Source organism: Lissotriton helveticus, chromosome 7, assembly GCF_964261635.1.
Source record: "Lissotriton helveticus chromosome 7, aLisHel1.1, whole genome shotgun sequence".
Taxonomy (NCBI): Eukaryota; Metazoa; Chordata; class Amphibia; order Caudata; family Salamandridae; genus Lissotriton; species Lissotriton helveticus.
In genome coordinates this window covers 136,481,090-136,507,935 of record NC_136068.1, presented here as the reverse complement: position 1 = coordinate 136,507,935, position 26,846 = coordinate 136,481,090, and the positions used below count along the sequence as shown (strand labels likewise).

At 46.4% G+C, this 26,846-nt stretch overlaps 1 protein-coding gene across 4 annotated transcripts in view; it reads right to left on the bottom strand.

Annotated features, from left to right (window-relative positions):
* LOC144768236 (bactericidal permeability-increasing protein-like) overlaps nt 1–26,846 on the bottom strand; it is a 171,172-nt gene that overhangs the window by 60,454 nt on the left and 83,872 nt on the right. For all 4 annotated transcript variants that reach the window (XM_078651740.1, XM_078651741.1, XM_078651742.1 and 1 more), the window contains exons 2-8: nt 19,665–19,796; nt 17,954–18,068; nt 15,996–16,124; nt 12,487–12,642; nt 12,332–12,395; nt 9,510–9,570; nt 3,449–3,540 (exon numbers count right to left, since the gene is read on the bottom strand). In XM_078651740.1, coding sequence (XP_078507866.1) covers nt 3,449–3,540; nt 9,510–9,570; nt 12,332–12,395; nt 12,487–12,642; nt 15,996–16,124; nt 17,954–18,068; nt 19,665–19,764 — 717 coding nt within the window. In that variant the 5' untranslated portion in view covers nt 19,765–19,796. The remainder of the gene's footprint in view (nt 1–3,448; nt 3,541–9,509; nt 9,571–12,331; nt 12,396–12,486; nt 12,643–15,995; nt 16,125–17,953; nt 18,069–19,664; nt 19,797–26,846) is intronic.

Sequence of the window (26,846 nt, the reverse complement as noted above, 5' to 3'; positions counted from 1 at the left end):
CCTTGAAAACAATAAAAGGATACAGATTAAATAACAGAATTTACCAAAAGGGGGCAAACCAACGGTGAATACCAGAAGGGCAGTAGCCAAACATGCCACCGTCCAAACTCTCAAGCGAGAGGAGTAACCTTTCAATTCTAGGGGGTGTTACGTGCTAGGCACAGTCTCAGCGGTGCGGCAACTTGGTCAGAGAAGGAGGACATCATCCTTCCCTAGGCCTCACGGTTCAGGCATCGCGTAGCTAAAGTACATTGGGCTAACTCGGCCTGATCTGCCATGCAAAAGTCTCAACCTGGCCAGCCATTGAGGAGCAAATCAAGGCAGGCCACATATCACAGGCCATGTGTGCGGCTAGTCACCAATAGTCAAAGTGCGATGGGCAGAGGAGGTGCAGGGAGTCCCTCCCACTACAGCGCTGTATCAGTGTCCGAGCTGCAAGGGTAGTACTCACTGTGTCTTGTCTCCGCCGTCTCACCGTGAGGCGAGGACGCCGCCCCAGATGCCGCCAAGCCCCAGTGGCGCAGCAGTGTCTGTCCAGGCCGCAACCAAGACAGCGTCATTCAGGTGGGCCCCGTCGGGACTCCGCAAGTGACTTCAGTTGAGAAGGTCTGCAGTCTGTGGTGTGACATCCGGTGGGTCTGTGGAGAGTTGAGAATCCGATATCCCATAGATGGCTTCATCATCGCTTGGAAACGTCCATGGGCTGGCGTCCTGCGCGGTATTTGATGTTGGGGAGCTGCTAATCTCGGTGACCTTGCAGAGTGCATCTTGCTGCTCCAGGATAACCTGTTCTGCAGGTGGGGAGTGGCTCGCCGCCCCCTCCGAGTGTTGAGTCAGAGGCGCTCTGTTCCTGCGGCGTCGCCGCGGTCCGCGTGTCCGCGATCTCGCCGTGGAGCCTTGCGGCTGTCTGGGCGCCGTGTTAGTGCCGCCATCAAGCCAGGCCTCAGCTTCTTCAGGGCTGGTGAAAAAATAAGTTTTGTCCTGCGCCACCACCCTCAGCTTGGCAGGGAAAAGGAGGGAATATTTAAGACCTGCAGTGCGAAGCCGTGGTTTCACGTGGAGGAAGGAATGCCTTTGGCGTTGCACCTGAACTGTATAATCAGGGAAGAACATCACCGTAGCGTTGTCTATGCGAACCTCTCCAAGCCTTCTGGCTTCTCGCTGGACGGAGTCACGGTCGGGGTAATTTAATATCCGGAGGAGCAGTGGTCTCGGGTTGGAGCCTGTTGGAAGCAGTCTCGTCGGCACGCGGTGCGCTCTTTCCACCACAAAGTAGGGCGATAGTGTGCCCTCCGCCAGTATGGTTCTCAGCCAGTCCTCCACGTGTTGGGTAGGGTTGTTCCCCTCCCATGTTTCCGGTATTCCCACGAGTCTGATGTTGTTTCTCCGTGCCCGTCCTTCCGCGTCCTCAGCACGGTCTTCTAAGAATTCAACCCTATTCAGGAGGTCTTTCACTTGTTTGTCTGTCTGACTGACTTGGGGACTCAAGGTCCGTCACCACTCCCTCCAGGATTTTGGTGCGATCAGCCAGCTTTTTGTGATCTTCCCTCAGATGGGTGAGGTCAATCGCGACACTGTCAATCCTTGTTTCCAATGAGGGTCTGGTCAACTGGAGCGACTCTTCCAGACGTTCCATGGCAGCGAGCACACTGTCCAGCCTTGTTGTCACTTGGTCGGCGTCCATTAGCCTCGATGTTTTATCAGTCTTCCCTTTTGGTAGAGTACCCCCAGTGCCAGTGCGTGTTTTCACCCCTCCGGACATGGGCAAAGTGACGAATTAACGAGCCAAGCAGTGTCCACAGGGGGCCGCAGCAGCAGGGCACACCCTGGGTCGTGGCCGTAAGAGGTGTAGTGTATTTTATTTTTTGAGGGTCTACAGGGTAGACAGTGTTCTTAGCGTGGTCTGCAGGGCGGTGCCGCGTAGGCAGGTGACAGCAGGCCCTACGGGCTATTGGACCAGGCAGGTACGCCTGGTATGCGGAGGCAGGCAGCGACGAGATGAGGCTTCACGGCCTACGGAGGGAGCACGCAGCCAATGCAATGATAGTGATGTGCGGTATCGTAACTCACCATCGCGACCAACAAACACCAGTTCTCGCCCACATCATGGTGCGGATGATAGCAGTTGTCAGCGTGAGGCCCACAGTTGAGCAAGTTTCAGTAGAGCTACCGCAGGCGCAAGGTCTGTGGGGGAGTCCGAAGGGGATCCAAGGGTGTGTGGTCACAGCATCGTGGTCCTGTGGCAGGTTGCGGGGAGACAGGCGGCCGCCGGCAGTGATTATTGGCGTCGCAGTGCGCCTCCGTCAACGCAGGGTCTCGCCTCCCTCACCAACACGAGGGCTGCGCCCTCCAGGCAGCCGTACCCCCGGCAGCCCTGATCTTCTGCCGGAGTCCGGTGGAACACTATCCTCCAAGCTCTCTCAGGTGGGCAGGTCGCAGGGGGTTCTGGGGAGCCAAGCGTCAGTGGGGGCCCAGAAAGAACTCCAGGTAGCCGAAGTCCGCGAGCGCCCGACTCGCTCCGATGTAATGGCTCCAGCAGGCCTCTGGCGTCACTCTATGCAGGCCGCGACGCCTGGTTCAGCCGCCCGGCAAGATCACTGGCCACTCCAGCTCCACTCGTAGGAGAAGAGGGTATGTGCGGGGTCCAGAGCAGTCCAATGAGCCCCCAGAGCGTCCGGTCGGGTGGGCAGGGCGGGGGATAGCACGGGGCCCTTCTCTGCATTGGCAACGATCAGGCGACATCCGAGTGCAGGCCTCTGTGCGCGGCGCCTCAATCACATGGAAGATGTAGGCGCGCCCTCCCAGGGGGTGGCGATGTCTCCAGCTGCGACACTCAGCTGCTGGTCAGCAGCACCCTCGCTCCAGGCCCCCACTGGGGTATCAAGCAGCATGGGAGGTAAAAGCCGTCACCTCTCACTGGGTTGGATCGCCAGCGAGCCCCCGGGGGCATCCAGGCATACCTGCAGGTCTTGGTGTGGATAGGCAGGAGGGCTCCAGGTCTTGGCGCGGATAGGCAGGAGGGCTCCAGCATGTCAGTTCAGAGGCCGCATGTTCGGGCCCAGTGATCAGGCCGAGACCGCGGTCTTGCGTGAGCGCGCCAGCCAGTCGGGCAGCACAGGATCCCGCAGGAGGTCTTCGGGAAGGGCCGGTGCGGTCGAGCAAGCTATCAGCTCCAAAATCAGCCGGCAGGCAGGTGTCGTCGCCGTAGTGCTCTGCTCGCTTTTTTGGCCAGTTACAGGATAAATGCACGGAAAATCGGCCCAAGGAAGGGGAGCTGAGTGCGGAGCTCTACCCGAGTGCGACTGCTACCATTGCGTGCCTAGCCACGCCCCCCCCTGCTCTCCATCTCTGATGCTGACCAATCCCTGCACACCTTCTAGAATGCTAGGCAAGTTCTGCTTGACCTCCACTGGTACCCAGTACTGTGCTCTGATCATAGTTTGTTTACCTTAAAATCCAAGTCCATGTGCAGATCCGTGATCTGTGGGACACTGATCAATGAATAATCAATTTCAGCAAATGGGTCAATCGGGGCAGAGACTGTGAAAAAAACCAGAAATTTTATTAATAATCTGCCAGGCCCGCCTCGCTCACCACATCCCGCTCCGCCCCACCACCACACTCCCAATTTCTAATCCTACTTTCTCTTCCCTGTCCATTAAATCCTCTATGCTGAGATGCCTGGGTCGCTGCACTTTGATCCTGTTTCACATTAACCTTTCAGTTCCTGTGTTGATTTGAGGTACAGTGCACACCACGAACAGAATTGTGTCTACTAAGTAGACTTTACAGCCCAGCTGAATATTATGCATTTTATAAACCACTAAAGATGAAAGGGTTAATCAGCTATGCCTGGGTTGATACCTTGGGTCTGCAGGACCGTAGACAGAAGGGTGCAAAACTCACTGAGCAAGCTCTTCAACAGAAGTATTGAGGAACAGTACTTTTGTATTGAGCAACAGTACTTTTGTATTGAGCAACAGTACTTTTGTATTGAGGAACAGTACTTTTGTATTGAGGAACAGTACTTTTGTATTGAGCAACAGTACTTTTGTATTGAGCAACAGTACTTTTGTATTGAGCAACAGTACCTTTGTATTGAGGAACAGTACTTTTGTATTGAGGAACAGTACTTTTGTATTGAGCTACAGTACTTTTGTATTGAGGAACAGTACTTTTGTATTGAGGAACAGTACTTTTGTATTGAGCAACAGTACTTTTGTATTGAGGAACAGTACTTTTCTTCCTCTGGGGTTGAAGGGGCAGCCTTTGATCTACCAGGTTCTTTATGGTTTCAGAGTTCTCTGCAAAAAGGGGACAATACTGGGAGAAATTAATGTGTGAATGAATGAATTATTAAATAAATGATTTAGGTGCCAACATGACTTGAGAGTCTGGTGAAATAGAAGAGAGAGCTTCTTTCTTAGTATTGATAACTCATGATCGAGCAAGGGGTATCTGGTCTCGTGCAGCAGGTGTTCAGATGGGCTGGTAGTAGAAACTGGAGCACAAATAACTCAATTATTTTGAGTCCAGGTGATACACGCAAAGTTCTAAAACTTGCCTGGCCAAGGAGCAGCCATAATGTTTTTCCTTTTATTCGTAAGGAGTAACTAAACCGCCCTAACCTGTCCAAGGGTGGCCGCCTTGTTGGAGGTAGTTTATTCAAGAGGGTCTACAGACCTTGTAGGATGATCCTAAGAAGAGGTCTACAAACCTCAATTAAATCCATTTAGTTCCCTTGCTATTACCTGTGGTCCCTGCTGTTATGCACCGCCTGAGGTCAGCCCCTTTGCCAGCTGCAGCTCCTGGGTAAGCATGAACAAGAGCTACAGGGTGCAAGGATGAACAGGGAAATCAGGTGAGTTGAACTCCAGAGGCATCTGAGACTAAGCAGGAGCCCTTCTTGTCCTCAGAGTACATTACCCACAGAGCCATACATAGGCAAAGTCTGAGTATCCAATGCCAGTTTGTAACCCCCTATGTTCCAAATAGGTCACTCCGATCTTCCAACCCACACCTGGTTACCTTCCCCGCGGTCAAAAGAGCTAGACTTGGAGGACCGCAGTGGTGTAACAACAGACCCGCAATCCCGCGGTGTGGGGGGGCACCCAAGCCCAAGGGGGCCCCCTCAGGCAGTGTGTGAGAGTGGCACCTGAGAGCTCCTGACTGGGTCCAGAGTGTGGGGGGGTCCCTCCATGCACTTTGCAGGGGGCTCCCTTGAGTTTTGTTACGCCACTGGAAGATGGTCCTTTAGTTTCAACATGGACAAGCTCTGGAATTCTCTTCCCTTGGCTATCCAAGCCATAGACAATAAGCTGTGCTTACGAAAGCTCTTACAAACTGGCTTTTCTAAATTGTACCCTTCAGGAATTTTTCTTGTGTCCTCAGTGGCTTACCCTTTCCTAACTAGCCCTGGGATGCTTCCGGGTCGCCATATGCTTTACAAATCCTTTAGCATAGCAGAGTGAGCAGGAGCATTAGGGGACTTAGAATGAAAATCAGCTACAGGGCTATGTTGGTTGCCGGGAGCTACAACACTAAGTAATGATGAGTAAATGTTTCTGGTCCATAGTATTCGCAAGGCCCCTGTTCCTTGAGGGTGAACTGAATCCTCCAGATACAAGGAAGCGCATAGTTCCGACTCATGGCCTGTTGGCATAGAGGACATTCAGGGATCTGAGGGGGAGCACAGACTAGGGGACCAATGGGTGATTAACAGATTCTGGGACGCGAGTTGAAGAAATATATATATTTATAGACCTGAAAATAAGGTGAGGGTCAGTTGCAGTGGAATAATAGGGTTTCTAGTCTTGGTCAATGCTAGTGCCCTACAAGTTTAGAAAGCTTCATTTATCAGCGATTTATCCCCAAATTAGTCCCTCGATACTGACTAAGCAACATTGCATGAAAAGTGATTATCCACAAATGTTGGGACATTTTTCTCAGGGTGCCCGGGCCAACTTTTGGCCCCAGTAAGACCCTGCTGACCCAGCAATCGGCATTATCAGAAGGACATGCACAGATCTGCCACTTCTGTTCAACCCAATGAGCTATGTTATCGAGTTCCCCAGTGGTGGTTGACCTCAATGTCATAAATTGTGATAGGGGTTTCAGATCTTTAAATTAAAGATATTACTTTAACCCTGCAAGCTATCTTGCAGTACACTTAAATAGGGGAGCAGGTGCAACTGAACGTAGGGGCTGATTAGCATGGTGGGCAGACTTTCATCCGCCCGCCAGCCTTTCGTACACGGGACCGCCCGACAGGCTGTCGGCAGTCCCGACAGAGGCATTTCAATGCGACTGCCACCACGGCGTTCACAATGCCTACATTTTGCATTGCGGCGGGTACTGCTGGCTTCAGAGCATGCCACAATGCAAAAATGGGATACATTACATATCCCTGCACTACATGGCAGGCACCATGCTTGGGGTAAGGGGGGGCCCACTACTCCCCCTCCCCCCCAAAGTCCCTTTACGCCTGCCTTTTATGAAAAGGAGGGTGGAAAGGGAATTGTAATCCCTATGGCGGTGCCATTGTAGGGAATACAACTCTCTCCTATTCACTGGCGAGCTCAAGGAGCCCGTTCGGATGTGTGGCGGTCGGTCTTTCCGACTGACTAGACCATGCCCGCCATTGTAACATGGCAGGCGGGAAACTTGCATATGATGGCGGTGAGATTGCCACCGAGGGGCTGTTGGTGGCAGTCTCACCGCCATCGCAATCAGCCCCTTAATCCCTTGTGCTGTTGAAGAGAATCAGGAGCGTTCTTAATAATTAATCAGGTAAGAGACCTTGCATTTCAGGAGCTTTGCAGCAGTTTCAATGCCTTTTTAGAGCCTCTCACTGCTCAAAATAGAGTGATTTATGATATGTTTCTCTTTACATGGACTTCATAGCTTGGTTTTACTCACAGAAAAGTGTCACTTAAGTGTCATATATTTGCAGTAGAACGTCGCTTATATGAAGGCTGAAACTACGGAAATGTCACACATAAGCAAGGTATGCCTGTGTGCATACGTGTGTTGTGCATGTCCTGTGTGCTTAACCCTTTCCCACATGTCTTGTATGGTCCCATCTAGAAGTATTCCATATGTGGAGTTATTTTCAGATATCAGGTTTGAGACCTGAATCCATATCCAGTCCCAGTTCAAACCAGTTCCTCCTACTTTGCCTGGGACAAAGCCCATGGCTCGCCACCAGATGCTTGTGGCAAACCTCCCCAATAATTGCAGTTTCCCATCTGTCCAACTCCCTATAAAAAGAAAAAAGACTGGACCCCACTATGGCAATGCTATTTTTGACAATGTACACAAATCCATTTTATTTTACTTTACAAGTATATTTTTCGTTTTATGATCTCTCATCACTTTTTCTTTTTGATCCTTTTTATTTATTTGGTAGATGGAATTGACATTTTACGGACAAGAAAGGCAGGCGAGTACTTATGGACATTGGAAACATTTTGACTACAAAGTCTCGGTGCTCTCACAATAGTTATTAACTCACAGCTTGGATGAGTTCACTGGTCTTTTGGACCAAAACATTTCAGTAGCAGCCAAACCTGATGAGTTATCATTGAACCTTTAGGAGCCATTGGAACACGGTGGACTAGATCTATCTAGCACGCGCAAGAAATGTTGTATTCCTCTGTTGACTCTGGAGGTTTATAAACATAGTAGTAATGCCCAGAGACCCTACTACTTCCAAGTGCTCCCAAGGAAACTATATGTGGTAGCCTCTGTGTTTAGCCTGTTGTAATACACTACACAAGCTATTTAGGGTTGTACCGCACTAACAATGAGTGCAACATAGTTCTGGTTTTCATTGTTGGGTAATTTTAAATGTTATATGTATTTATGTGATGTGCAATTTGACATTAGTCATATATGTTCTACCTTTCCAAGGTATATTAACTGAGCATTCGTTTTTAAAAACATACCTTCGGCTGACTGTAGTGTTGGCTTTCTAGTTGTTTTACCTATGTCATCAAATGGAATGTTACCACACAGGATGACTGATTGGAATGTTATGCTCTGATGCTAGAGTCAATTGGGAGATGAGGATTGAGCTGACTGGTGACAGCTCCTGGTGGGGATTTACCTTGGAATTACTCTTACTATCTTGAACTACCACCTCATGTCAACTTAATTAATAAATACATCTTTCTACAAGAATCTACGTGACCTGACCATCATTTACATCACTACATTTTGATGACATAGGTAAAACAACTAGAAAGCCAACACTACACTGACCCATGACATTTAGTAAGCTTGAAACCTCAGCAGATATACTGACTCTGAAACCCATCATCACACCACATCTCCAGAGCAGGGGCCTTATGTTCCTCACCACATCTAATTCTGGACACTCAAGGAAATTGAAGGAGTCTTGGCTAGGATGCTGTGCATAGAATAGAATGGTACATGATCCAGTAGTGAGAATTGGCAGCATCATCCGTGGACCTACCCAGGGCTTTAAGCTGAAAGCGGAAACTGGCCAAAAGGCCTAGCAGAGTACCCACCAGTAGATCTCCATGTTGCCAGGCACATCACAGGACTGTGCCATGATGTTGCCCATCTCAGCAGCTGAAAGACAGGCTCACTGCAAGTATGCGGCAATGGAGGACCACATTCTATGTCAGGGTTGACCAAATTATGAAGCAATAACAGGCTAATATTGTGGCAGAAAGCAGCACATTCTAGGCAGTACTATTTAACTTTGTCATCATTTTAAAACAAATTGATACTGTCTGGGCAAAGATTTCACCCACTTTGTACCAATTTATCATCTGAGTCCATCAATCAGAAAATAAAAGATGATCAGTCAACTTTTAAAAGGGGTCTCCCACCGTTTCACACCAAGAGTGGACCTTTGTAATGTTTGACTCATTTGAGCTAGAAATTGTTTTCTTATTGAAATCTGCAAATTATGCAGCAGATGGCAAGATATGTGTGCCAAATCCACAATTATGCAGAACAACTTTCAGCCATGTGATTACAAATTTCCAGGGTCCCTGGTTATAGAGGATTGTTGTGCTGGCTCCGAGGACTAGCTGAAATGAAAAAAAGTGTAAAAAGCCAGTCAACAGCTGAGCTTTGAGTAGAACATTCTGTAGCTCAGGGGAATGTAGTGCAGGTTTGAGGCACTCCTGAAAAGAAAATAAGACAGTATCCCCTATATAATGAAATTGGTAACTAACAGAGGGGCCTCCAGCCCATCAGAAGTTCCTTGCTTGCTTCAGCATCTGTAGAAGTTCTTGGAGGTCCAAGCCAGGGTGACCTAAGGAGGAGTCCTTCTGAGGCTGTTGTTTGTAAGTCTGGACTGCATCTCCCTGCTGCCTCCTCCAAAAGCTCATGACTTACTATCAAGTCTACCAACTGGTGTAATTTCAGCATCCACCGCATTTGGGGGAGTAAGACGTGGCGAGGAAGAAGGCTCCTGAGCGCATACGGCCCCATCACTATGCTTCAGCTGAGATACTTTTGTGAGCTCTTCTTACCTGGTATGGTCTTCAGAACCTCCTCCAGGTCTCCAATGGCATTACCAACCTGCGGACACAGCTGGAGAGCACAGAGGACAAGTCACTGCACCGCTGCAAGGTCGCTGAACACAGAGCACGCGCTTAGTCCAAACACTCCCATTCTAAGGATATCTCCGTTCCCCTTCCTTCACACATCTCAAAGATCAACTTTAACACTCACCACTTGTCACACATCTCTGACTTCTGCCATCAAAGACTGTGCTCTCCTGATGGTCCACACGCCTCTCTTCCCTCGCTCCCTGCACATATCACACTACTCACCCCTCCGCTTGTCACAAAGACTTTCATGCTTTCACCCCATGGCCGCAACGACAGAGAACGCCAAGAAGGTTCACCCCAAGATTAACTAATGAGGACATCTGTCCACTAGGAAGCTGGAGGACACGGCAGGATAAATCAGGAGAAGGGACACAGCATTTAATAGTACAGAAGGTGGAGTAGCATCATGGTCCAGCGGTCTGGGGGGGGTCTTATTGCACCCGAATTATAGTTCTTTTTTATCATCAAACGTTGGGATAGGAGGACATTTTCCCTTCTTACATTAGGCCCCATGGAAACTTTGCTACACCATTGATCAAGAGAGGGGTAAGTCACACAGCAAAAAAAATATTTACCTACAAATATAACACGCATGCCACGTCATAGTTTCTGACATTCACGCCTGTGATTGTTATGAAATGCCTTCTCGTTGGTTTACAGTGGTGTATGGAGCGGATGAAACAACAACAAAAAAGGCAATAATATTCAGACAATAAGCAGGAAAATTGCATGCGTGGTGACTTTGAGGGCCTGTTGCGGTTAGCCCACCATGCCAAATTCATGGCGCATGCTTCCCCACACATTGGAATGCCGCATACATATGAAACTAGTACATATAATGGAGCCACAGGGATAGGTTGACACACAAACAGAAAGAGAACTGCAAAGACAGAAGCAGGGCTAGAGTCCGTCACGCACAGAGATCATACCGTGCAAGCAGCCAGGGCATGGTACCAGAACATCATGGACTAAATGTCATCGGTCAGAAATATTAGCTCCGAAATATCAAGGAAACAAATATGGCCCCACTGGAACTAATAATACAAAATGTACACCTAATGGGTACAATGTTTTTGTAAATAATGTGTAGGACAGAATATTTATGTCAAATAATATTTTTGTTATGGATATTTTGACATAAACCAGCAACCAACAGACAGACAGACACTCTCTCTCTCTCTCTGTCTCTGTCTCTCTCTCTCTTGGGTGCTGTGGTCTTGTTTTGCTTCCATTGGAGTCATTATTTATTTATTTATTTTAGACTAGCACACCTGAAACCAATGGTTTATAGGTGAAAAGTTCCGTATCTGTAATGGCTTGGAGACAGGTGGTAACCCTACCTGCAGTTCAATCAGTTTATTTATAGCTAAAACATATAAATATTTTACCAAATGAATGGTGGCTATAGGGCGATTAGAGGGTGAATAGTAAGCAGTGAATTTGGGGGGGAAGGGTGAATGGAATGGCATCAGAAAACCAGTGGCAGCCGCCACAATGACGAGGCGGTGGGCTGGTGGAGGGGGCGTGGGGGAGCACGGGAGGGGGAGTGCCTACAGGGTTTTAATAATAAAATATGTAAAAACAAACACTGAGTGGAGCTGCTGCCTGCCTCCCGCCTCATCCTTCCTGGTCCCAGCAAACACTGGGGCACCGTCACAGACTCCCTGTGCAATCCCGCGCTACTCTCATACTATGAGAACATCACAGGGATTGGCCTAAGCAGGCTGTGTAGACACTCCGCGCAGACCAAGGAGTCTGTGGGGGTTTCTCCAGCCCAGCTGTTCAATGCAACTGGCTTGGAGAAACCTAAGTGCGCATGTGTGTTTTGGTCAGCCTGAGACGGCCGGTCAAATATATATGCGCATTTAGGGAGTGCACATAGCACCCCTCCTCCCCATGCCCCGCCCCTCGCTGCACAAGCTGGCTCAGAGCCAGCAAATTAAAAATAAAACTATGCTAGAACATCATTTTATTTTTAATTTGCTCGCCTTGAGCAAGGCAGTGGGGCAAAGCTCCTCTGCCATTGCAGAGGATCCGCCGCTGCGTAAAACACAATTTGGGGACAGACATTTGTTCAGAGGGATCATTTCAGCATTATATGGAACAACCACACCTAATATAATCTAAGTGACAGTGAAGAGGGACAAGGATTAAACCCTATGAAAGAGGGTCGCCTACGAGTTTAGGGTCTAGCAAAGACAGCCTCAAATTTTGCTCCTGGAGGAGTGAAGGATGCAAAACACTGGGCCCTCTCACTGCAGAACGGAGTGAAGAGTGCCCCGGGATACAAGCATTGCCTCAGCATGAGGCAGATAATGCATGTATCTTTGAGTGTCAAAAAGACTCCTACACAGTGTCTGCTGGCATGTCCTGAGGGTGGTGAGGCAGGTAGGGCACATGCAGGTAGTAGCACTTTAGTTTCATAAACACTTGGTAGTTGGTGGACTAATCCCTGAAAGAATTAAAACCCTGAAAATGCATTTTTCTGGGCAGAAAGAGAGCTTTACATGAAGGCAGACACATACTACTTCCCTAGAGTAACAGTTGCCATGTCTGTCGAAGGCTGGACGCAAAGCCTTGGCCCACCTTTTATTGAGACATGCTCATTTCTCCATTTCCTACTCAATCTCTCATAACCCTTTAACTGAAACCCACTGCCCACCTTCACCTGACATCTCTCTAAAATGAGTCAAGGGTCTCCACAGATGTAGAAGTATTTGATAAGGATCAACCATGCTTACATTTGAATTGATTATATCCCTTAGAGGTCCCTCCAGAGCCCCTGTGAACAGGTTGTACAGCCAGCTGCAAAGACAGAAGCAAACACATGAAGGATGGATTGGCAGAAAGAGTACACACGTGGCATCTCTGGAAACATCTGCTATCAGCACAGTACCTGGATCCACCATGGAAGGTGACATGAAGCGCCCCAATACTGGAGCTGCAGGCGTCCTTCCACACCGCTGGGCGACCACTATCATCCCGCGTCACACCAAGAACAGCCGAGATGGACAAGCCCTCCACAGTCAGGTCACAGGAACCACCGTCTTTTCTGTGGATACAAAGCATGAGTGTGAGACAGATAGGCAGGCATTGAAAATCTGGCGCGTAATATTTAATCACATACGGTTAGAAGCTATGAAAAGACTTCCCTTGGGCTTAAATCCTCTCTCAGCAGAAACATGTAGGTATATCACAGAAGAGAATGCGAAGTCATTGAGAGGTACTGTAGGTGGGGTGAATGTTAGAATGTGACCCATGCACCCACCAAAAGGAGTGGGTAAGGGTCAGAGGCTATGGTTTTTGGTGTTCAGACTGTAGGCAAGGGTCGGAAAATGGGGAAGTGTGCTGAAGAGGATCAGAAAGTCAGGGTGCAGGACTAAAGTTGTGTATGTGGGTCTGAAATTGGGGATGTAGGTCTAAAACTGGGACATGACTGAGAAAGTGGCATGATGATCTGAAAGTGTGGTCAAAGGTCTGAAGGTGATCGTGGTCTAGGTGATCACCGAACAGCAATAGTTCTTTCCCACCTGCGCGAAGGGAACTTCCCACTCATCGATCTCCCACACTGGTTGACATTTAATTGGTGCTAAAAAGCTGCTGCCCGTCTTCTTCTCCTTAGTCTTCCCCTGGATGCAATTATGGCAGAGCATCTGACTACCTTAAACTGGCTTTCTATCATAGGTGATCCTTGTTCAAAAAGCACTCTGCCTTGTCATTAGGCTAGCCACAGCCTTTGCACCTGTTACGGGCAAAATAGAACCATACGTTAGCAACGCTCTCACCCCACTGCTCTGTTTTACTTTCTGTCCTGATGGTCCCCAAGATCCTCCGTTCCAGGAGTATGGGTCGCATATTATCTTACCTTGGACCAAAACACTAGAATGCACTCTTCATGAGCAACCACATTTTCTCCATTTCCCCAAATCACATAAAACAAATCTTTTCCCCCTGTGATTTTGATGCTGTCCTTCCTTGCATTTTCTCCTCCAATCAGGTTCATCGCCAGGGCACCCATTTGGGTATTTGCACCCTCCACAAAAAATCTTCATCAGCATCATCTGGTCTGAAGATGAGAGTCTAATGGTGTGGCAAGTGTCTAAGGCCAAAGACCTGGACCTTGGTCTGCATGTGGGGGTAAGGAGCTAAAGATAGGGGTACTGGTTTAAGTAAATGTGAAGGCCCAAAGAGACCATTTCTCTGATAGGCCGCTACCTTGAAGGTGGCTGTAGCTGAGGACGGGGGCCGAATGCGCTGCAGTGGGTCTGACTCTGGGGCGTAGGTCTGAAGATAGTGGTCTGAAATTGGAGGAGTGGATCTGAGACTAGCCGGGGTCTGAATGTCCAGCTTGCCTTGATCAGTCACATATAAATGGATGGAGAAATTGCTTTGGATTTCAGATTGTTTATTATGGCCCTGGTGACACTGTCAGCAAAATGGAAGAAATGATAGGCTGGACATGCTATAGGGTTTGCAAAGCCTGTGCAGTGCAAAAACCAACATTGCAGTGTGTAAAATTTCCAAAGCGAGTCGCAAGCAACATTGGGGTTTCCAATGTCTACACTGTGTAACCTGAAGAGTGACAAGGAAAAGGGAGCATAAACTAACTTTGCCCATCCTGCACTCACAAGGGTATATACCAATGATTTGCAACCGCTCCTAAAAGAACACTGAAAGATCACATACAGCGGAGAGCAGTCGGTAACTAGCTGCAGAGTAGTAGCTGACTATTGGAGACACTTCCACTCTGCAAGTGCCAGCTATGGGCATCAGAGGGAGCAGACCCCAACTCCACTGAGTACTGCAGGCTGCCTCAAAGTCCTTTTTGTGTTGGGCAACTTTTTTGTTTGGTGATGTAGCCATTTCTCTTTAACGGATAGCGGTGATAATAACAACAATTTGTGAATGCAAATGCAGAGATGTAGGTCTGCTGTCCCCTGCAAACCTTCATACTTGTATTTGAAGACATTTACAAGGATTCACCTAGGAAACCATGCCTCATGAACATTCATGGAGCCTGAATTCAGCGAATTCTTGTGAACTTCTTTCCAAGGTGTTTATACTTTCTTGGTAAAGCCAGCGCTACACAAATAAATAAGCTAGGCCACATTGCAGATGCCGTGCAAACATAGCACTCTGATGCTACACAGCCAGTGGTACAATTGGCAGTTTATTTACTGAGGCAAGCTCAGTTAGTCTGCCAACTTAAATTGTTTCTACTCCATAGTGTAGGTTGTTTTTTGGAAAAGGGGTGCATATGATCAACACAACTCGCTAACAAAAATACAACAAGTGACCAATCACTAGACACCAGATACCTGTTTAAATATTAGGCTGAAATCAACTAGATATTCTCCATAAGAGCACCAGGAAATGTCCAAAAATCCACTCACCAGTAAATGGAACTTGTAAAAAACATGGCAAAAATGGAATTTCCAATTGGGGTGCCATGAACGAGTTGTTGGTGTAACCAGGTCTCGTGGTAAGCCGATGCATCATCCGCCTCCTACAGGGGTCAACCTGAGGCTATTTTGTAACAGAAAATGATAAGTGGTTCCAACACCGTGGGAGAAGGGTTGGGTCCTGCAAGAGCCGAACTGAAGGGTACCATGTGTCCTGGCCAGAAGGTTGGCCAGAGCCACTCCAAAGCTGCTTCCTAACCCTGTGTCCAGGTGATTGAGAAGTCACCAGGAAGAGAGCATCGTCTCCCTCTGCATACCACTTAGAGCATGATGCTCTCTGTGACTATCTGGATTCAGGTGACCACCTCCCTACAGGTCATATGGATATTGCTTACAGACCTGGATTTTTGAGTGCTAGTATAATGTCTTTAGGGGGTTGTAGTCTTGTTTCGCTTCCATTGAACTAATTAGACTAACATACCTGAAATCAATGATTTGTGGTTGAAGAGTTTAGGACTAGAGGCAGGGCCTGTAATGACCTTGAGGGAGCTGATCATCCTAATCTGGATAGTAAGGCCACATGTTAGTATTATATAAAACACCTAAATATGCAAAATAGTTTACTGCAGATGTGTTTTATGGCAAACACATGGGCTGATTCAGATGTTGTGGTTAATTGTAAGGCCCTCATTTACAATAATTTTGCGATGAGTTTGTGTCACAAAAGTGCACTCATTCTCTGATGCTGCACATGTTCCACCTACACATACTCCACAGCTGCACTGGTTCCACGTGGGTTGTAGACACACTCCACAGCCACACTGGTATCACCGTGGGTTGTACACACACTCCACAACCACACTGTTTCCACCTTGGGTTGTGCACACACTTCACAACCACACTGGTTCCGCCTTGGGTAGCGCACACACTTCACAGACATACGGTTTCCACCTTACATTGTACATACACTCCAGAACCGCACAGGATTCACATTTGTACTCACATGAACAGCACCTGCACGTGCCAGTTTGCAGTGATCATGATCTTGGCGTCACTGATCGATAACTTTATCCCGGTTCCAGGAACAAAGCCAACAGCGGACTCTGGGAGCTGGAAATCCTGAATCCGGATCCTAGGATGAAAAGAGGAGGAGAATGAGACCTCGCCGCATATCCAGCTATGGCTACCATGGAATAGATTCTTAGCAGTATCCAGCACCACCCATCAGTCTCTAGAACTATCTCTTGTCACCTCCATCGATTCCGCCTCAACACCCATCATCCTCATCCATGCCACAACCTGTCCTTCTCAAACACCACCCACCCCTATCAAAGACCACCCATTTCCTGCTCAACACCACCCAACCCCAAACCATCATCATTAGTTACTCTTGAACACCACCTATCTCTACCACACAATGTTCCTCCCCAAACACTTTCATCATCCTGAGTACTGTGACCCCATGAGCCTAACCAAGTACCTAACCTTAGTGTTTCCTAGCAGAAGTGCAGTTGTCACCTGCTTTGTCCTTCAGGGAGTGACCTTCCTTGATTACTCAGCTTGGCATCTGCCGGCTTCGTGACAGTCACTGAGAATTTGCAGGTACAGCCTCTTTCCGGTACCCTAGTGAGGATGCTTTTGGAGCCTCTTGTGTTACTTGTATGAAATACCCTGTGGACTTCCCTAATTGACCGATTGCTATTTCTGCCCGCAGTCGAGCTAACACTATTGGGGGCTACAGCTTTGTGTAGGCGATCCTACTTTACGAGTCCTGTGGAAATACAAGATGCCCTTACAAGGAGTTGTTGTTTCAAGCATGCATCAACCAAGGGGATATAACCTTTAACCTGATTATGTTAACAACGTATCATTTTCTTTGAAGAATCTATTTGTACCCATTCTATCAATGTGGGTAATTATTAAAATATATTCCTTTTAAAGCCAATGGCTTTGACCGGACTTTAACTTTAATGATTCCAATAGTGTTGCGATAGCTTTGTGATTGCTTTCATCTTACTCTGAACTCCAGACCATTCTTCCATGAGCTAGGCTTGGACCCCTCAATTACAGTTACCACTGGAGAGTCAACTAAACTGGAGTTTTGTGTCGAACGACTGTCGGACCCAGTATCCGGAATCCTGAGCAGAATCCTGGGCCACAGTTCTTACTCTCCAACATCATCCATCCTTCTCCATCACCATCCATCCCCTCAATCTCACTCTACAATGCCTTCATCATACCTGCACCACTCCAGAATTTACCCATGGTGTTGGAAAGAAGGACCACCTGAGTGCAGAGGGAGCGCCTTTCTGTGAACTATGTCACAATGTGAAGTATAGTCCCTGGAGTCATTGCCATTAATCTACTGCACATTTGTAGGTCAGGCTTGACATCTCAGCTGTCTACCAGACCTACAGTTACCAATTGTTCAAACTATACATAGAGTGGACTTTGATTCTGACCACAGGAGTATAACTCACTCAACTCATTCTATGGCTGTTTTTTGGGTCATTCTTCCTCCTATGGAGTGCTTGCATTGCAATGCATGAGGGAGTATTTTACATCAAGAGAAGTCTACTAAATCACCACTCTTTAAATTCTTTATCTCATAGATGCATTATTTGTTTTCACTGCAGCAGGTTTTTAGGTGCATTAGTCAAGGTTCAAAATGCAAGCCAGACCTATTCATTTCCCAATGCTTGCAATCCCTTGCTACCTGCAGGCATCTCATGTGCAGCTTCACTGGATTCCTATGGTAATGTACATTTGCACTTAATTGGTATTACTATAGATAAAACTGAATGTTATGCAAAGGATTGCTCTCAAGAAGGTGAAAAGTTGATTGGATTATAAAAGGATTCCCCCATGTGACCGTGAGTTAAAAATTGATCTAAAGTGCAGTTTCTGGCCACACTGGACTATCTTACTAAATCAATTACTACCTCTGCGCAGAATACTTACTCCGACACAGTGTAATGCACATCTCCGATCACTGGAACCGAGTATGTACCAGACTGGTCCGGAATTGATATTTTCTCTAGTTGTGCCTTGAGGACCTGCATGCCCACCTGACGCCCTAAAAGATGACAAGAGTTCAAAGGTTACAGCAGAAGAACCAATAGCTTAAGTGGGTAGGATCAGGGCTGTAGTGAGGCACAGAAAAGGCAGTAAATACTCTGGTGGACCTCATCAAAGTGAGTCAATTCTGATGCTGCAGTGGTACAACGCTTCTGTGCGCTGCCCAAGACCATGTACTAAAAATGCAGAGTTTAGCTCCTTATTGTTTCTTGTGGTGGGAGGAGCCTTTTTTTTTTTTTAAAAGACCTTTATTGCACATTGTCATCATAACACAGCTTAGGGCCTACAACCTCTGGGGCCGGCCGCAACATTACCAGTAGCAAATTATCAGTATAAGGTTTACACAGCCGTGTAGCCGTTAGCCCTGGGGTCCGGCGGCAAATGAAACACTTTGTGCATAATGCAGCTAATACAGGTATCTGAAATGACTTAGGTCTACGTTTTTACTGTTTAACCAAACAGTTCATTAAAGCAAAGGCACAACAAAAAACACATTGCGATCTTTGAAGGCGACTTGACATACATTCGCAATTTTAGTGTCGTTAGCATTAGCTATGCACCACAGAACCGCCCCTAACATTACCACCCCCTTGAATAGCTGGGCGGGTTTCATGGGAGGAGCCTTTTAAGGGTTTGCTATTCTGGAGCGGGTCTGATCTGCTCACTTACTATAGTGGCTTTGAGCAGTACAGGGCTGGGAATGAGGGTTGGGAGTAGCATCCTAGTTGTATAAACCAAAGTCATTCGGGTTTCCTCAACTCGTTCTCTTTATTGTTTACGCCGTGGCTTTTTTTTTTTAAGTGTATGTTTTTTTTAATTAAGGTATTTAACAAAACCAGGATGCAAGGGGATAAAGTTCTACAGTAAGGACAATTCACATTGAAGAGGCTTCCTGACAATGGGAATGGAATATAGGTATTTACATCGCATGCGATTACAACTCGGTCGTTACAACAACCGCGTTGTTACATCGCAGTAACATTACAATGCAAGTCGTTACAACAACTTGCTGTTGGGGGTGCCATGGACTTAGGAATAGTATAATTTACTATTCCAACTCCAGTGTGTGCAACAGTAGGGAAGGTGTTGGAATAGTAAATTATACTACTTCTTAGATTAGAGTGCCCCTTACAGCAAGTCGTTGTAACAAATTCGATGTAGGAACACGGTCGTTGTAACAAATGCGTTGTAATCGCATGCGTTGTAATCACATGCAATGTGATGGCTGTTTCCGCAGGAATGTTGTTCTTCCAAGAAATCTCATGCAACCTTCACATTGAATCCAGCAGAACTTTGCACCAGCAAAATGTAAGCAGATGATAGTCGGCAGCCCAATGGTAAATCACTCTGCTCAATCTAACCGGCTGCCGCTTCAAGGTATAGGATCCAGCACTTACCCCTTTGGGAGGTGTTTTGTGTGTGTCTGTGTGTGTCTTTGCTTCAGATTTACCTGATGGTGCCCAAACATTGGCTAGTTATGATTTCTAGAGAGCTATATCTCAATACAAACAATTACTATATTTAAAAAATAAAAGTGGTTATGCGCAACCAGGACAATGAGTAATGTGTTCATAGTAAGAGCGGTGCTACATACCATAGTCAAGTCCCTGCTGGGTGATCCGTCCTTTCAAGCCAGCCTCAGTCGCCTCGGTGCCCAGGACAAAGAGCAGAGCAAGCACTCCCACCCAAAGCATCCTCTAATCAGAATCCAAGGTGGGTTCCTTTCCTGTGGGAAACATAGGGGTCAGGCACCATCTGGATGTCACAAACAACCCTATAAGTACTTACAGACATCATCAAAAACAAATAGGATGAGCATACTTGAAAAAAACATGCGTCACATGCCCAATTCGCAGAAAAGTCAAACAGTCGAGAATGCCATATACTCTTCTTTCTTATATGTATTATTAAAATATATGGACCTGGGGTGCCCCGTTTGGTGAATGCCCCATTGTTGCTTACTACTGCATTCCATGAGCCTGAAAAATGGATTCAAGCTGTATAAACCAATGCAGAATCTTTGTTCATCTCAAATCAATCTTTTGTCAATCACTCATTTCTGAAAATCTCTCTCTTGTGGAAAAATACTTTCCAGTCCTGGCCTCCAAACTATGGAACAAGCTCACTCCAGAGCTCCTATTACTTCCCCTCCCATTTTCTTTTCAGAGAGATTCAAAACTCATCTGTTCTCAATATAACTCTGTGCGAAGGTCCAGTTCCCTGAGTTAAGCCCACCACCCGATCACGGGAGACAGTAGAGGGAAGATGGTGCATTGGAGAAAAATGTATTGTATCGTAATTGTATTTACATAGCACTTACTACCCCTGACGAGGCTTCGTAGCGATTTTTTGGCGAGTAGCACGCTACTCCGGAACTCATAAAGGATTAGTGTCGTATTAGTATAGTGAAATATGAAAGTAATGTGAGTGGTGGATATTAGTCAGTTATTTGGATTGAGAAGGATAGCGGAGGGATAGAAGAGGGAAAAAGGTTTGCATTTATACAGCGCTTGTTACCCCTGATGGGGTGTTGAAGCACTTTTTTAGCGAGTAGCACGCTACTCTTGAACCCATAAAGGATTAGTGGTGAATTAGTATAGTAAAATATGAAAGTAATGTGAGTGGTGGATATTAGTCAGTTATTTGGATTGAGAAATGTGTGAAAGTGAAGGATGTGTGGAATAGATTGGGCAAAGAATTGTAACTGTGCAAACTCCCTAGCATGGGAAGAGTGTGTAGTATAAACTGATATATTGTCCAAGTGAACTAAACGAACTTCCCTTAGCTGAGCTCACGGCAAGACAGAGCTAGCATTTCTAAAAGAATAAAGAAAAAGCTCTAAGGTGTGTCTGCAATGTTTAAGATCCTATTGCAACATCTGACATTTTTATTTAAAGCCAAGCAGCTTTTTGTTACGTCTCACTCCTGTTCAGCAGGTTTCTATGGAATGACTTGTCAGCAAGACAAGGCGGTTCGGATTTTGCAGAGATTTCCCTATTTCAGGGCACCTCTGTTTTGCCAAAGATGGTGGAACAGAGACAGTTCTTGCGGGCAGAGAGACCATCTCAAATTCTTAACCCCTTCGGCGCGGCCGCGATTCTGCGCCTGTGCGGCTGTTTTAATGAAAGGGCAGGTTCATGACGGCCCCCAGCTGTCATCAGCACACGCCCACCGTGATGCATGACGGACGGGGGCCGTCATCAGCATTGGAGGGGTTAAATTCAATAATTCCTCTAGAGACCAGCAGAAGGCCACGATAATACATTACGATTGCCCAAGAGCATACATGCCAACAGACCTGATTCAGACGGGAGACTCGCGATTTTTAAAACCAAAGTCGTCTAATTTTAGCTGTTACCATCTAAAATTGCATCTTTGTAAATGATAGTCAATAGGGAATATACATTTCCCAAACTTTTTAGGTCGAAACCTGCGAGATAGAGCAGCTCCCTGGTTGCAAAGACATATTGGGGACATGTTGAAAACTTTTCTAAGAATGCATTCCTGCCCATTGTTTACCATTGCCTTGGTGTTTTAAACTCACATTGGCTTGCTTTCTGTTTGCTGAGTTTATTTATTTTAAGTTCTCCAGGAAGTCTTTGTTTCTTGGGTGGAGCATAGCCTGTTTACCACTTCTCTGACTAGCTGTTTGTATTACTTCCCGGGCCTTCACTATCTGTGATCTTTTTTAGTGAGGCACTCCACAAAAATACACGCTTTCAGTTGTCTCCATTGTATGCTAGTTCAAAGCAGTAAACGTGCTGTATTTCTTGGGAAAGGTTTCCTGCCTCCTATCTTTCTACTTATCTCTGCTGCTACCAGTTCAATCTCACATTCCTGTGAGGCACAGAGTTCTGTCTATGACCTTTTTTATTTTGTTCAGTGCTCTCTAACCGCTTAACCGCGGCGGCAATTCCGCCGAGGGTGCGGTGGTTTAGCGCAGTGGGCGGGGCCACGACGGCCAACAGACGTGCGCAGCACTACAAAGGTAGTGCCCGCGACGGCCGTTGGCGGTCAGAAGCAGCGAAGGGGTTACCAACAGCATCATTTAAACAATCCTCTTCCTCATTTTCATGCCCAAGCCATAGGCACTGGAGGTCGGCAAGTGGGGGGTGCTGAAGCCACTCCCAAAATAAACATTCTAGAGTTCAGAAGTTCAATGAGCAAGAAAGAGGCCTTTAAATTTTGTTTTGAACTTATCAAAATTGCTCTGCAGTCAAAGAAGAGGTCATGTGTCAGGCTCTGTCTTCCAACAAATTGCTGTTTATTATTGGCAATGGGAGCTTGGTGTTTGTGTTTTTTTTCTCTGACTTCAAAGTGAGAGGATTTATGTGACAATCTTGCTGAGTACTGCAAGTGTGAAAAGGCTGTAGGATTTTCTTTTTTCCAGCATAAAACAAAATTGAAATGCCTGTAAATGAACTGTACAAATATTTCAGAATATATCAGAATTAGGAAAACACAAATAAAGGACTTAAATCAATACAGTAGTTGCTGCCAATTTCCACACATTACAATTTGTGTGCTGTACATTTTTATCAATATTACAGTATATCTGAACAAATGTCATCGTAGTTTCAATGGAATGTGTTGTCTGTAATGGCAGTGTGCTACCACACCGTGCTTTAGTAAAATATTTGAAATAGTGTGATCCAAAATGTACCACCAGCTACATACTACAGGTTTACCCCTCTCCCGCTGAATACACCCGCAACACTTGTTTTTGTGTGACACATGGATTTTTCCCAATCCCTCTGACTTCAGGTTTATAACATTAATGGTAGCACCCCATTCTGAAAATGATTCCAGCACCACTGGTGCATGCCAATAGCTGGTACACATCTTTTCAACTATTCTGTTTCTACGCAGGTCTAGAAGAAAGCAGTGTTCAGTCATTTAAATAGCATTTGCTCAAATATCTGGCAATGAACTTCTCGGCTTTTACTTCAGTACTGAGTGTTAACCCACAAGTGGTGAAAAAGACTAGTCTTCTTCAATAAAAGACAGATGCTGTATAATTTGTAATTTACATTTCAACATCTCTTGTAATAGGATCAGCTGAAAACAGTGCAGGGATAAATTCAGAGGACTTTGCATGAGGATCAAAAACTACTCGGGGATATAATTAAGAGTAATAAAGGAAGTAGGTGCACGGGCACTGCAAACGACTGATAGAAGAACCACGCAATATCCTCCTTTAATCAGAACACTTATTGTGCAACTTTTGAGAAGGCGGGGGTCTTTGTCTAAGACTTTTTATAGCACTTGGTACCTTAGAGGAGCCTGTTTCGAAGCTTTCCTAGATTCCTAATGTTTACAGATGAGAGAACAAAGGAATACGGAGATTGTGAGGCCCAAGATTCAATTGAATTCAAATTCAATAACCAAGTTACTTCCTTTGCACGCTTGACCCCGTAAAGGTAGTGATAGCAGGCAGAGAAGGCTTACCCTAGGGTGTGGTAGAGGGGCAGCGATTCAGGTACAGCATGGCACAGTATTGTCAATTCTGATCTGTTTTAGAGCCTAGGAGCATAATTTAGAGGGAAGTATGGAATAAAACCTTCAAAATTACACAATGACTCACAGTCCACATCATGTACATCCTTCACTCCAGCTACACGCACCTTACATCCACCTGCACCCTGACCCCCACCCTGCTCGCATCAAGGCAGCCCTCGGCCACACCACAGACCAAACTTTTTGACCCCTGGGAAAATGTTTGCAGTACCCATGGTGTACAGCATCACTAAAAACCTGTGGCAAAGCCAATAGATCCAATGACAAAGATGTATGGCTCTGCCAAAGCTTTTTTTTTATTATCTCCATCTTTCTTGTTTGGGAATGCTGGAATGCATACTCTAATCATCCCCATTATTTCCTTGCTTTCAAAATTAGTGACTGTGAAAGTCTTGATAATTCCAGGGGTGAGGAAATAACGCAGACTACAAGTTTTTGGGGAATAACATGAAAGAAGCAGGGCTTCTACACTTACTCCCACATTTTTTCCCCAGGTGTTTCCCACGGACTTCGATTCACCAAAATGTTAGGGGTGGCAGAAGTGACGTCACATGCCCTTTGACCTCTGAGTGATGTAATATGACCTTTGCCTTTCATGAAATCACAGGAAGTGACACCACCAAAACAAAAAAGTACCATAAGTGTAAAGTTAAACAACATGTTCAGGAATAATAAAATACAAAAATAAATTGTTAGAGGTGGTACAAGTCTATGCTACTTATATACTAGCAGCCCGTCCCGACATTGTCCGGGTATGAATTGCTGACGGCCAGTAGTATATTGTTTTGTAGGATTTCGTTTTGATAGCATTTCTTATCTGTGACAGGCCTGTGAAACGCTACGATTCACAGTGCACTGCTGATGCACTTAAGAGTGCGCGTTCAGTAGTGTGTGAACTCGAGTTTCCCTACTTTATTTTTCCTTGCAATATTATATAGCGCGAACTAAACAACATGGCATAAGCACAATTTACATTACAGAAGAACACATTCAATTGTTGTAGGCACGGTGAGACAAAGCGATTTGCCTGGAATCACAGGATGTTGAGCTGATGCTGAGATTCGAACGTAGCCCCCCAGCTCTAAAGTTCGCAATTCTAGAACTTGTGGCGGGAGGTGTGTCTAAAAGTGTATGTCGGTGCTGGCCATCAATGAGAGAGACCTGTGCATTTTTCAAAAGGGTGGTGAAAAAATATGAGTATGTTGCTGGAGATGTGGGCCGCCGTGCCACCAATGTACTTACCGGGGGAGGGTAAACACCCATTATTCCGCAACTTTCTTTCCGTATACCATCACTCCGCATACTTTCATTACAAAGTACCATGACTCCGCAATTCCATTATAACGCATGGCATTACATTTTATATGCTTTTACCATGCATACATTTACAGCGAAATTCGTTGTAAATGCATGAATGGTAAAATCATGTTTTTTTTGTAATATTTGGATAAGGTAAGTATGGGTATAGGGGTATATGTTTTGGGGTACTGAGGTATATGTTTTGGGGTGTTTGGGTATTTTAAGGGTTCAGATATAGTTTTGGGTTATGGGGTACAGGGGTAGTTTTAGGGTTTAGGGATAGGTATGGGTTTTGGGGTACAGGGGTATTTTTAGGGTTCAGGGCTGGGTTAGGGTTTTGGGGTATAGGGGTATTTTTAGGGTTCAGGGGTAGGTTTGGGTTTTGTGGTACAGGGGTGTTTTAAGGCTCCAGGGCTAGGTTTGGGTTTTGGGGTACAGGGGTATATTTAGGGTTCAGGGCTAGGTTTGGGTTTTGGGGTACAGGGGTATTTTAGGGTTCAGGGGTAGGTTTGGGTTTTGGGGTACAGGGTTATTGTTAGGGTTCAGGGCTAGGTTTGGGTTTTGGGGTACAGGGGTATTTTTAGGGGTCAGGGGTAGGTTTGGGTTTTGGGGTACAGGGGTATTTTAAGGGTTCAGGGCTAGGTTTGGGTTTTGGGGTACAGGGGTATTTTAGGGTTCAGGGGTAGGTTTGGGTTTTGGGGTACAGTGGTATTTTTAGGGTTCAGGGCTAGGTTTGGGTTTTGGGGTACAGGGGTATTTTTAGGGTTCAGGGGTAGGTTTGGGTTTTGAGGTACATGGGTATTTATAGGGTTCAGAGCTAGATTTGGGTTTTGGGGTACAGGGGTATTTTTAGGGTTTAGGGATAGGTTTGGGTTTTGGGGTACAGGGTATATTTATAGGGTTAAGATGGGTTAGTGTTTAAGGGTGTTGGGGTATTTTAAGGAGTAAGGGTGGGTTATGATTATGGGGTGCAGGGGTATTTAAAGGGAGCAGGGTGGAATTAGCACACAATATGAGACATGGCATGAAGGGCGGAACATACCACACGCCCCCAGCATTTGTCAAGCCCCCAGCACACGCCCACAGCACAACGCAGACACGCCCACAAGGGACTACTTTGCTGGCACGGTTCTTTTACCTTTTAAATGTATATGTTGGGCGTCTGCATAGCCTATTTCCTTCTGCTGCAACTGCCCTTTCCAACGCTGTATTGGGTGTTGTGATTGGTGCTGTGGTTCCTGAGATTACCCGCCTCAAAGGTTTGGGCTCTCTCTTTATTATATTAAAAAGTCGGTGCGGGAGCACACTGCTTCACCTCCCAGCAGAGTCGCCCCTGAGCATCATGGTAGATGCAGTTCAAATCGACAAGCGAGTACACTTGGAAAGTCTTGAGTGTTTCACCAGGTGGGTGCAGATTAGTGCTGGCCATCTCTGGACACGTGTTTCTGAATTATTATTCGTCATCAGCAGAGATTAGGCAAAATTAATCGGGGTTGCTGAGCAGGCTGCCGTATCCTTGGAACGTAGTATCTCTCCCGGCGCGCAGGTGCCTCTCCACGAGCTCGTCAGCCCACAGCGGCTCATGGGAGCCTTTAAGTAAAAAGTCGGTGCGGGAGCACACTGCTTCACCTCCCAGCAGAGTCGCCCCTGAGCATCATGGTAGATGCAGTTCAAATCGACAAGCGAGTACACTTGGAAAGTCTTGAGTGTTTCACCAGGTGGGTGCAGATTAGTGCTGGCCATCTCTGGACACGTGTTTCTGAATTATTATTCGTCATCAGCAGAGATTAGGCAAAATTAATCGGGGTTGCTGAGCAGGCTGCCGTATCCTTGGAACGTAGTATCTCTCCCGGCGCGCAGGTGCCTCTCCACGAGCTCGTCAGCCCACAGCGGCTCATGGGAGCCTTTAAGTAAAAAGTCGGTGCGGGAGCACACTGCTTCACCTCCCAGCAGAGTCGCC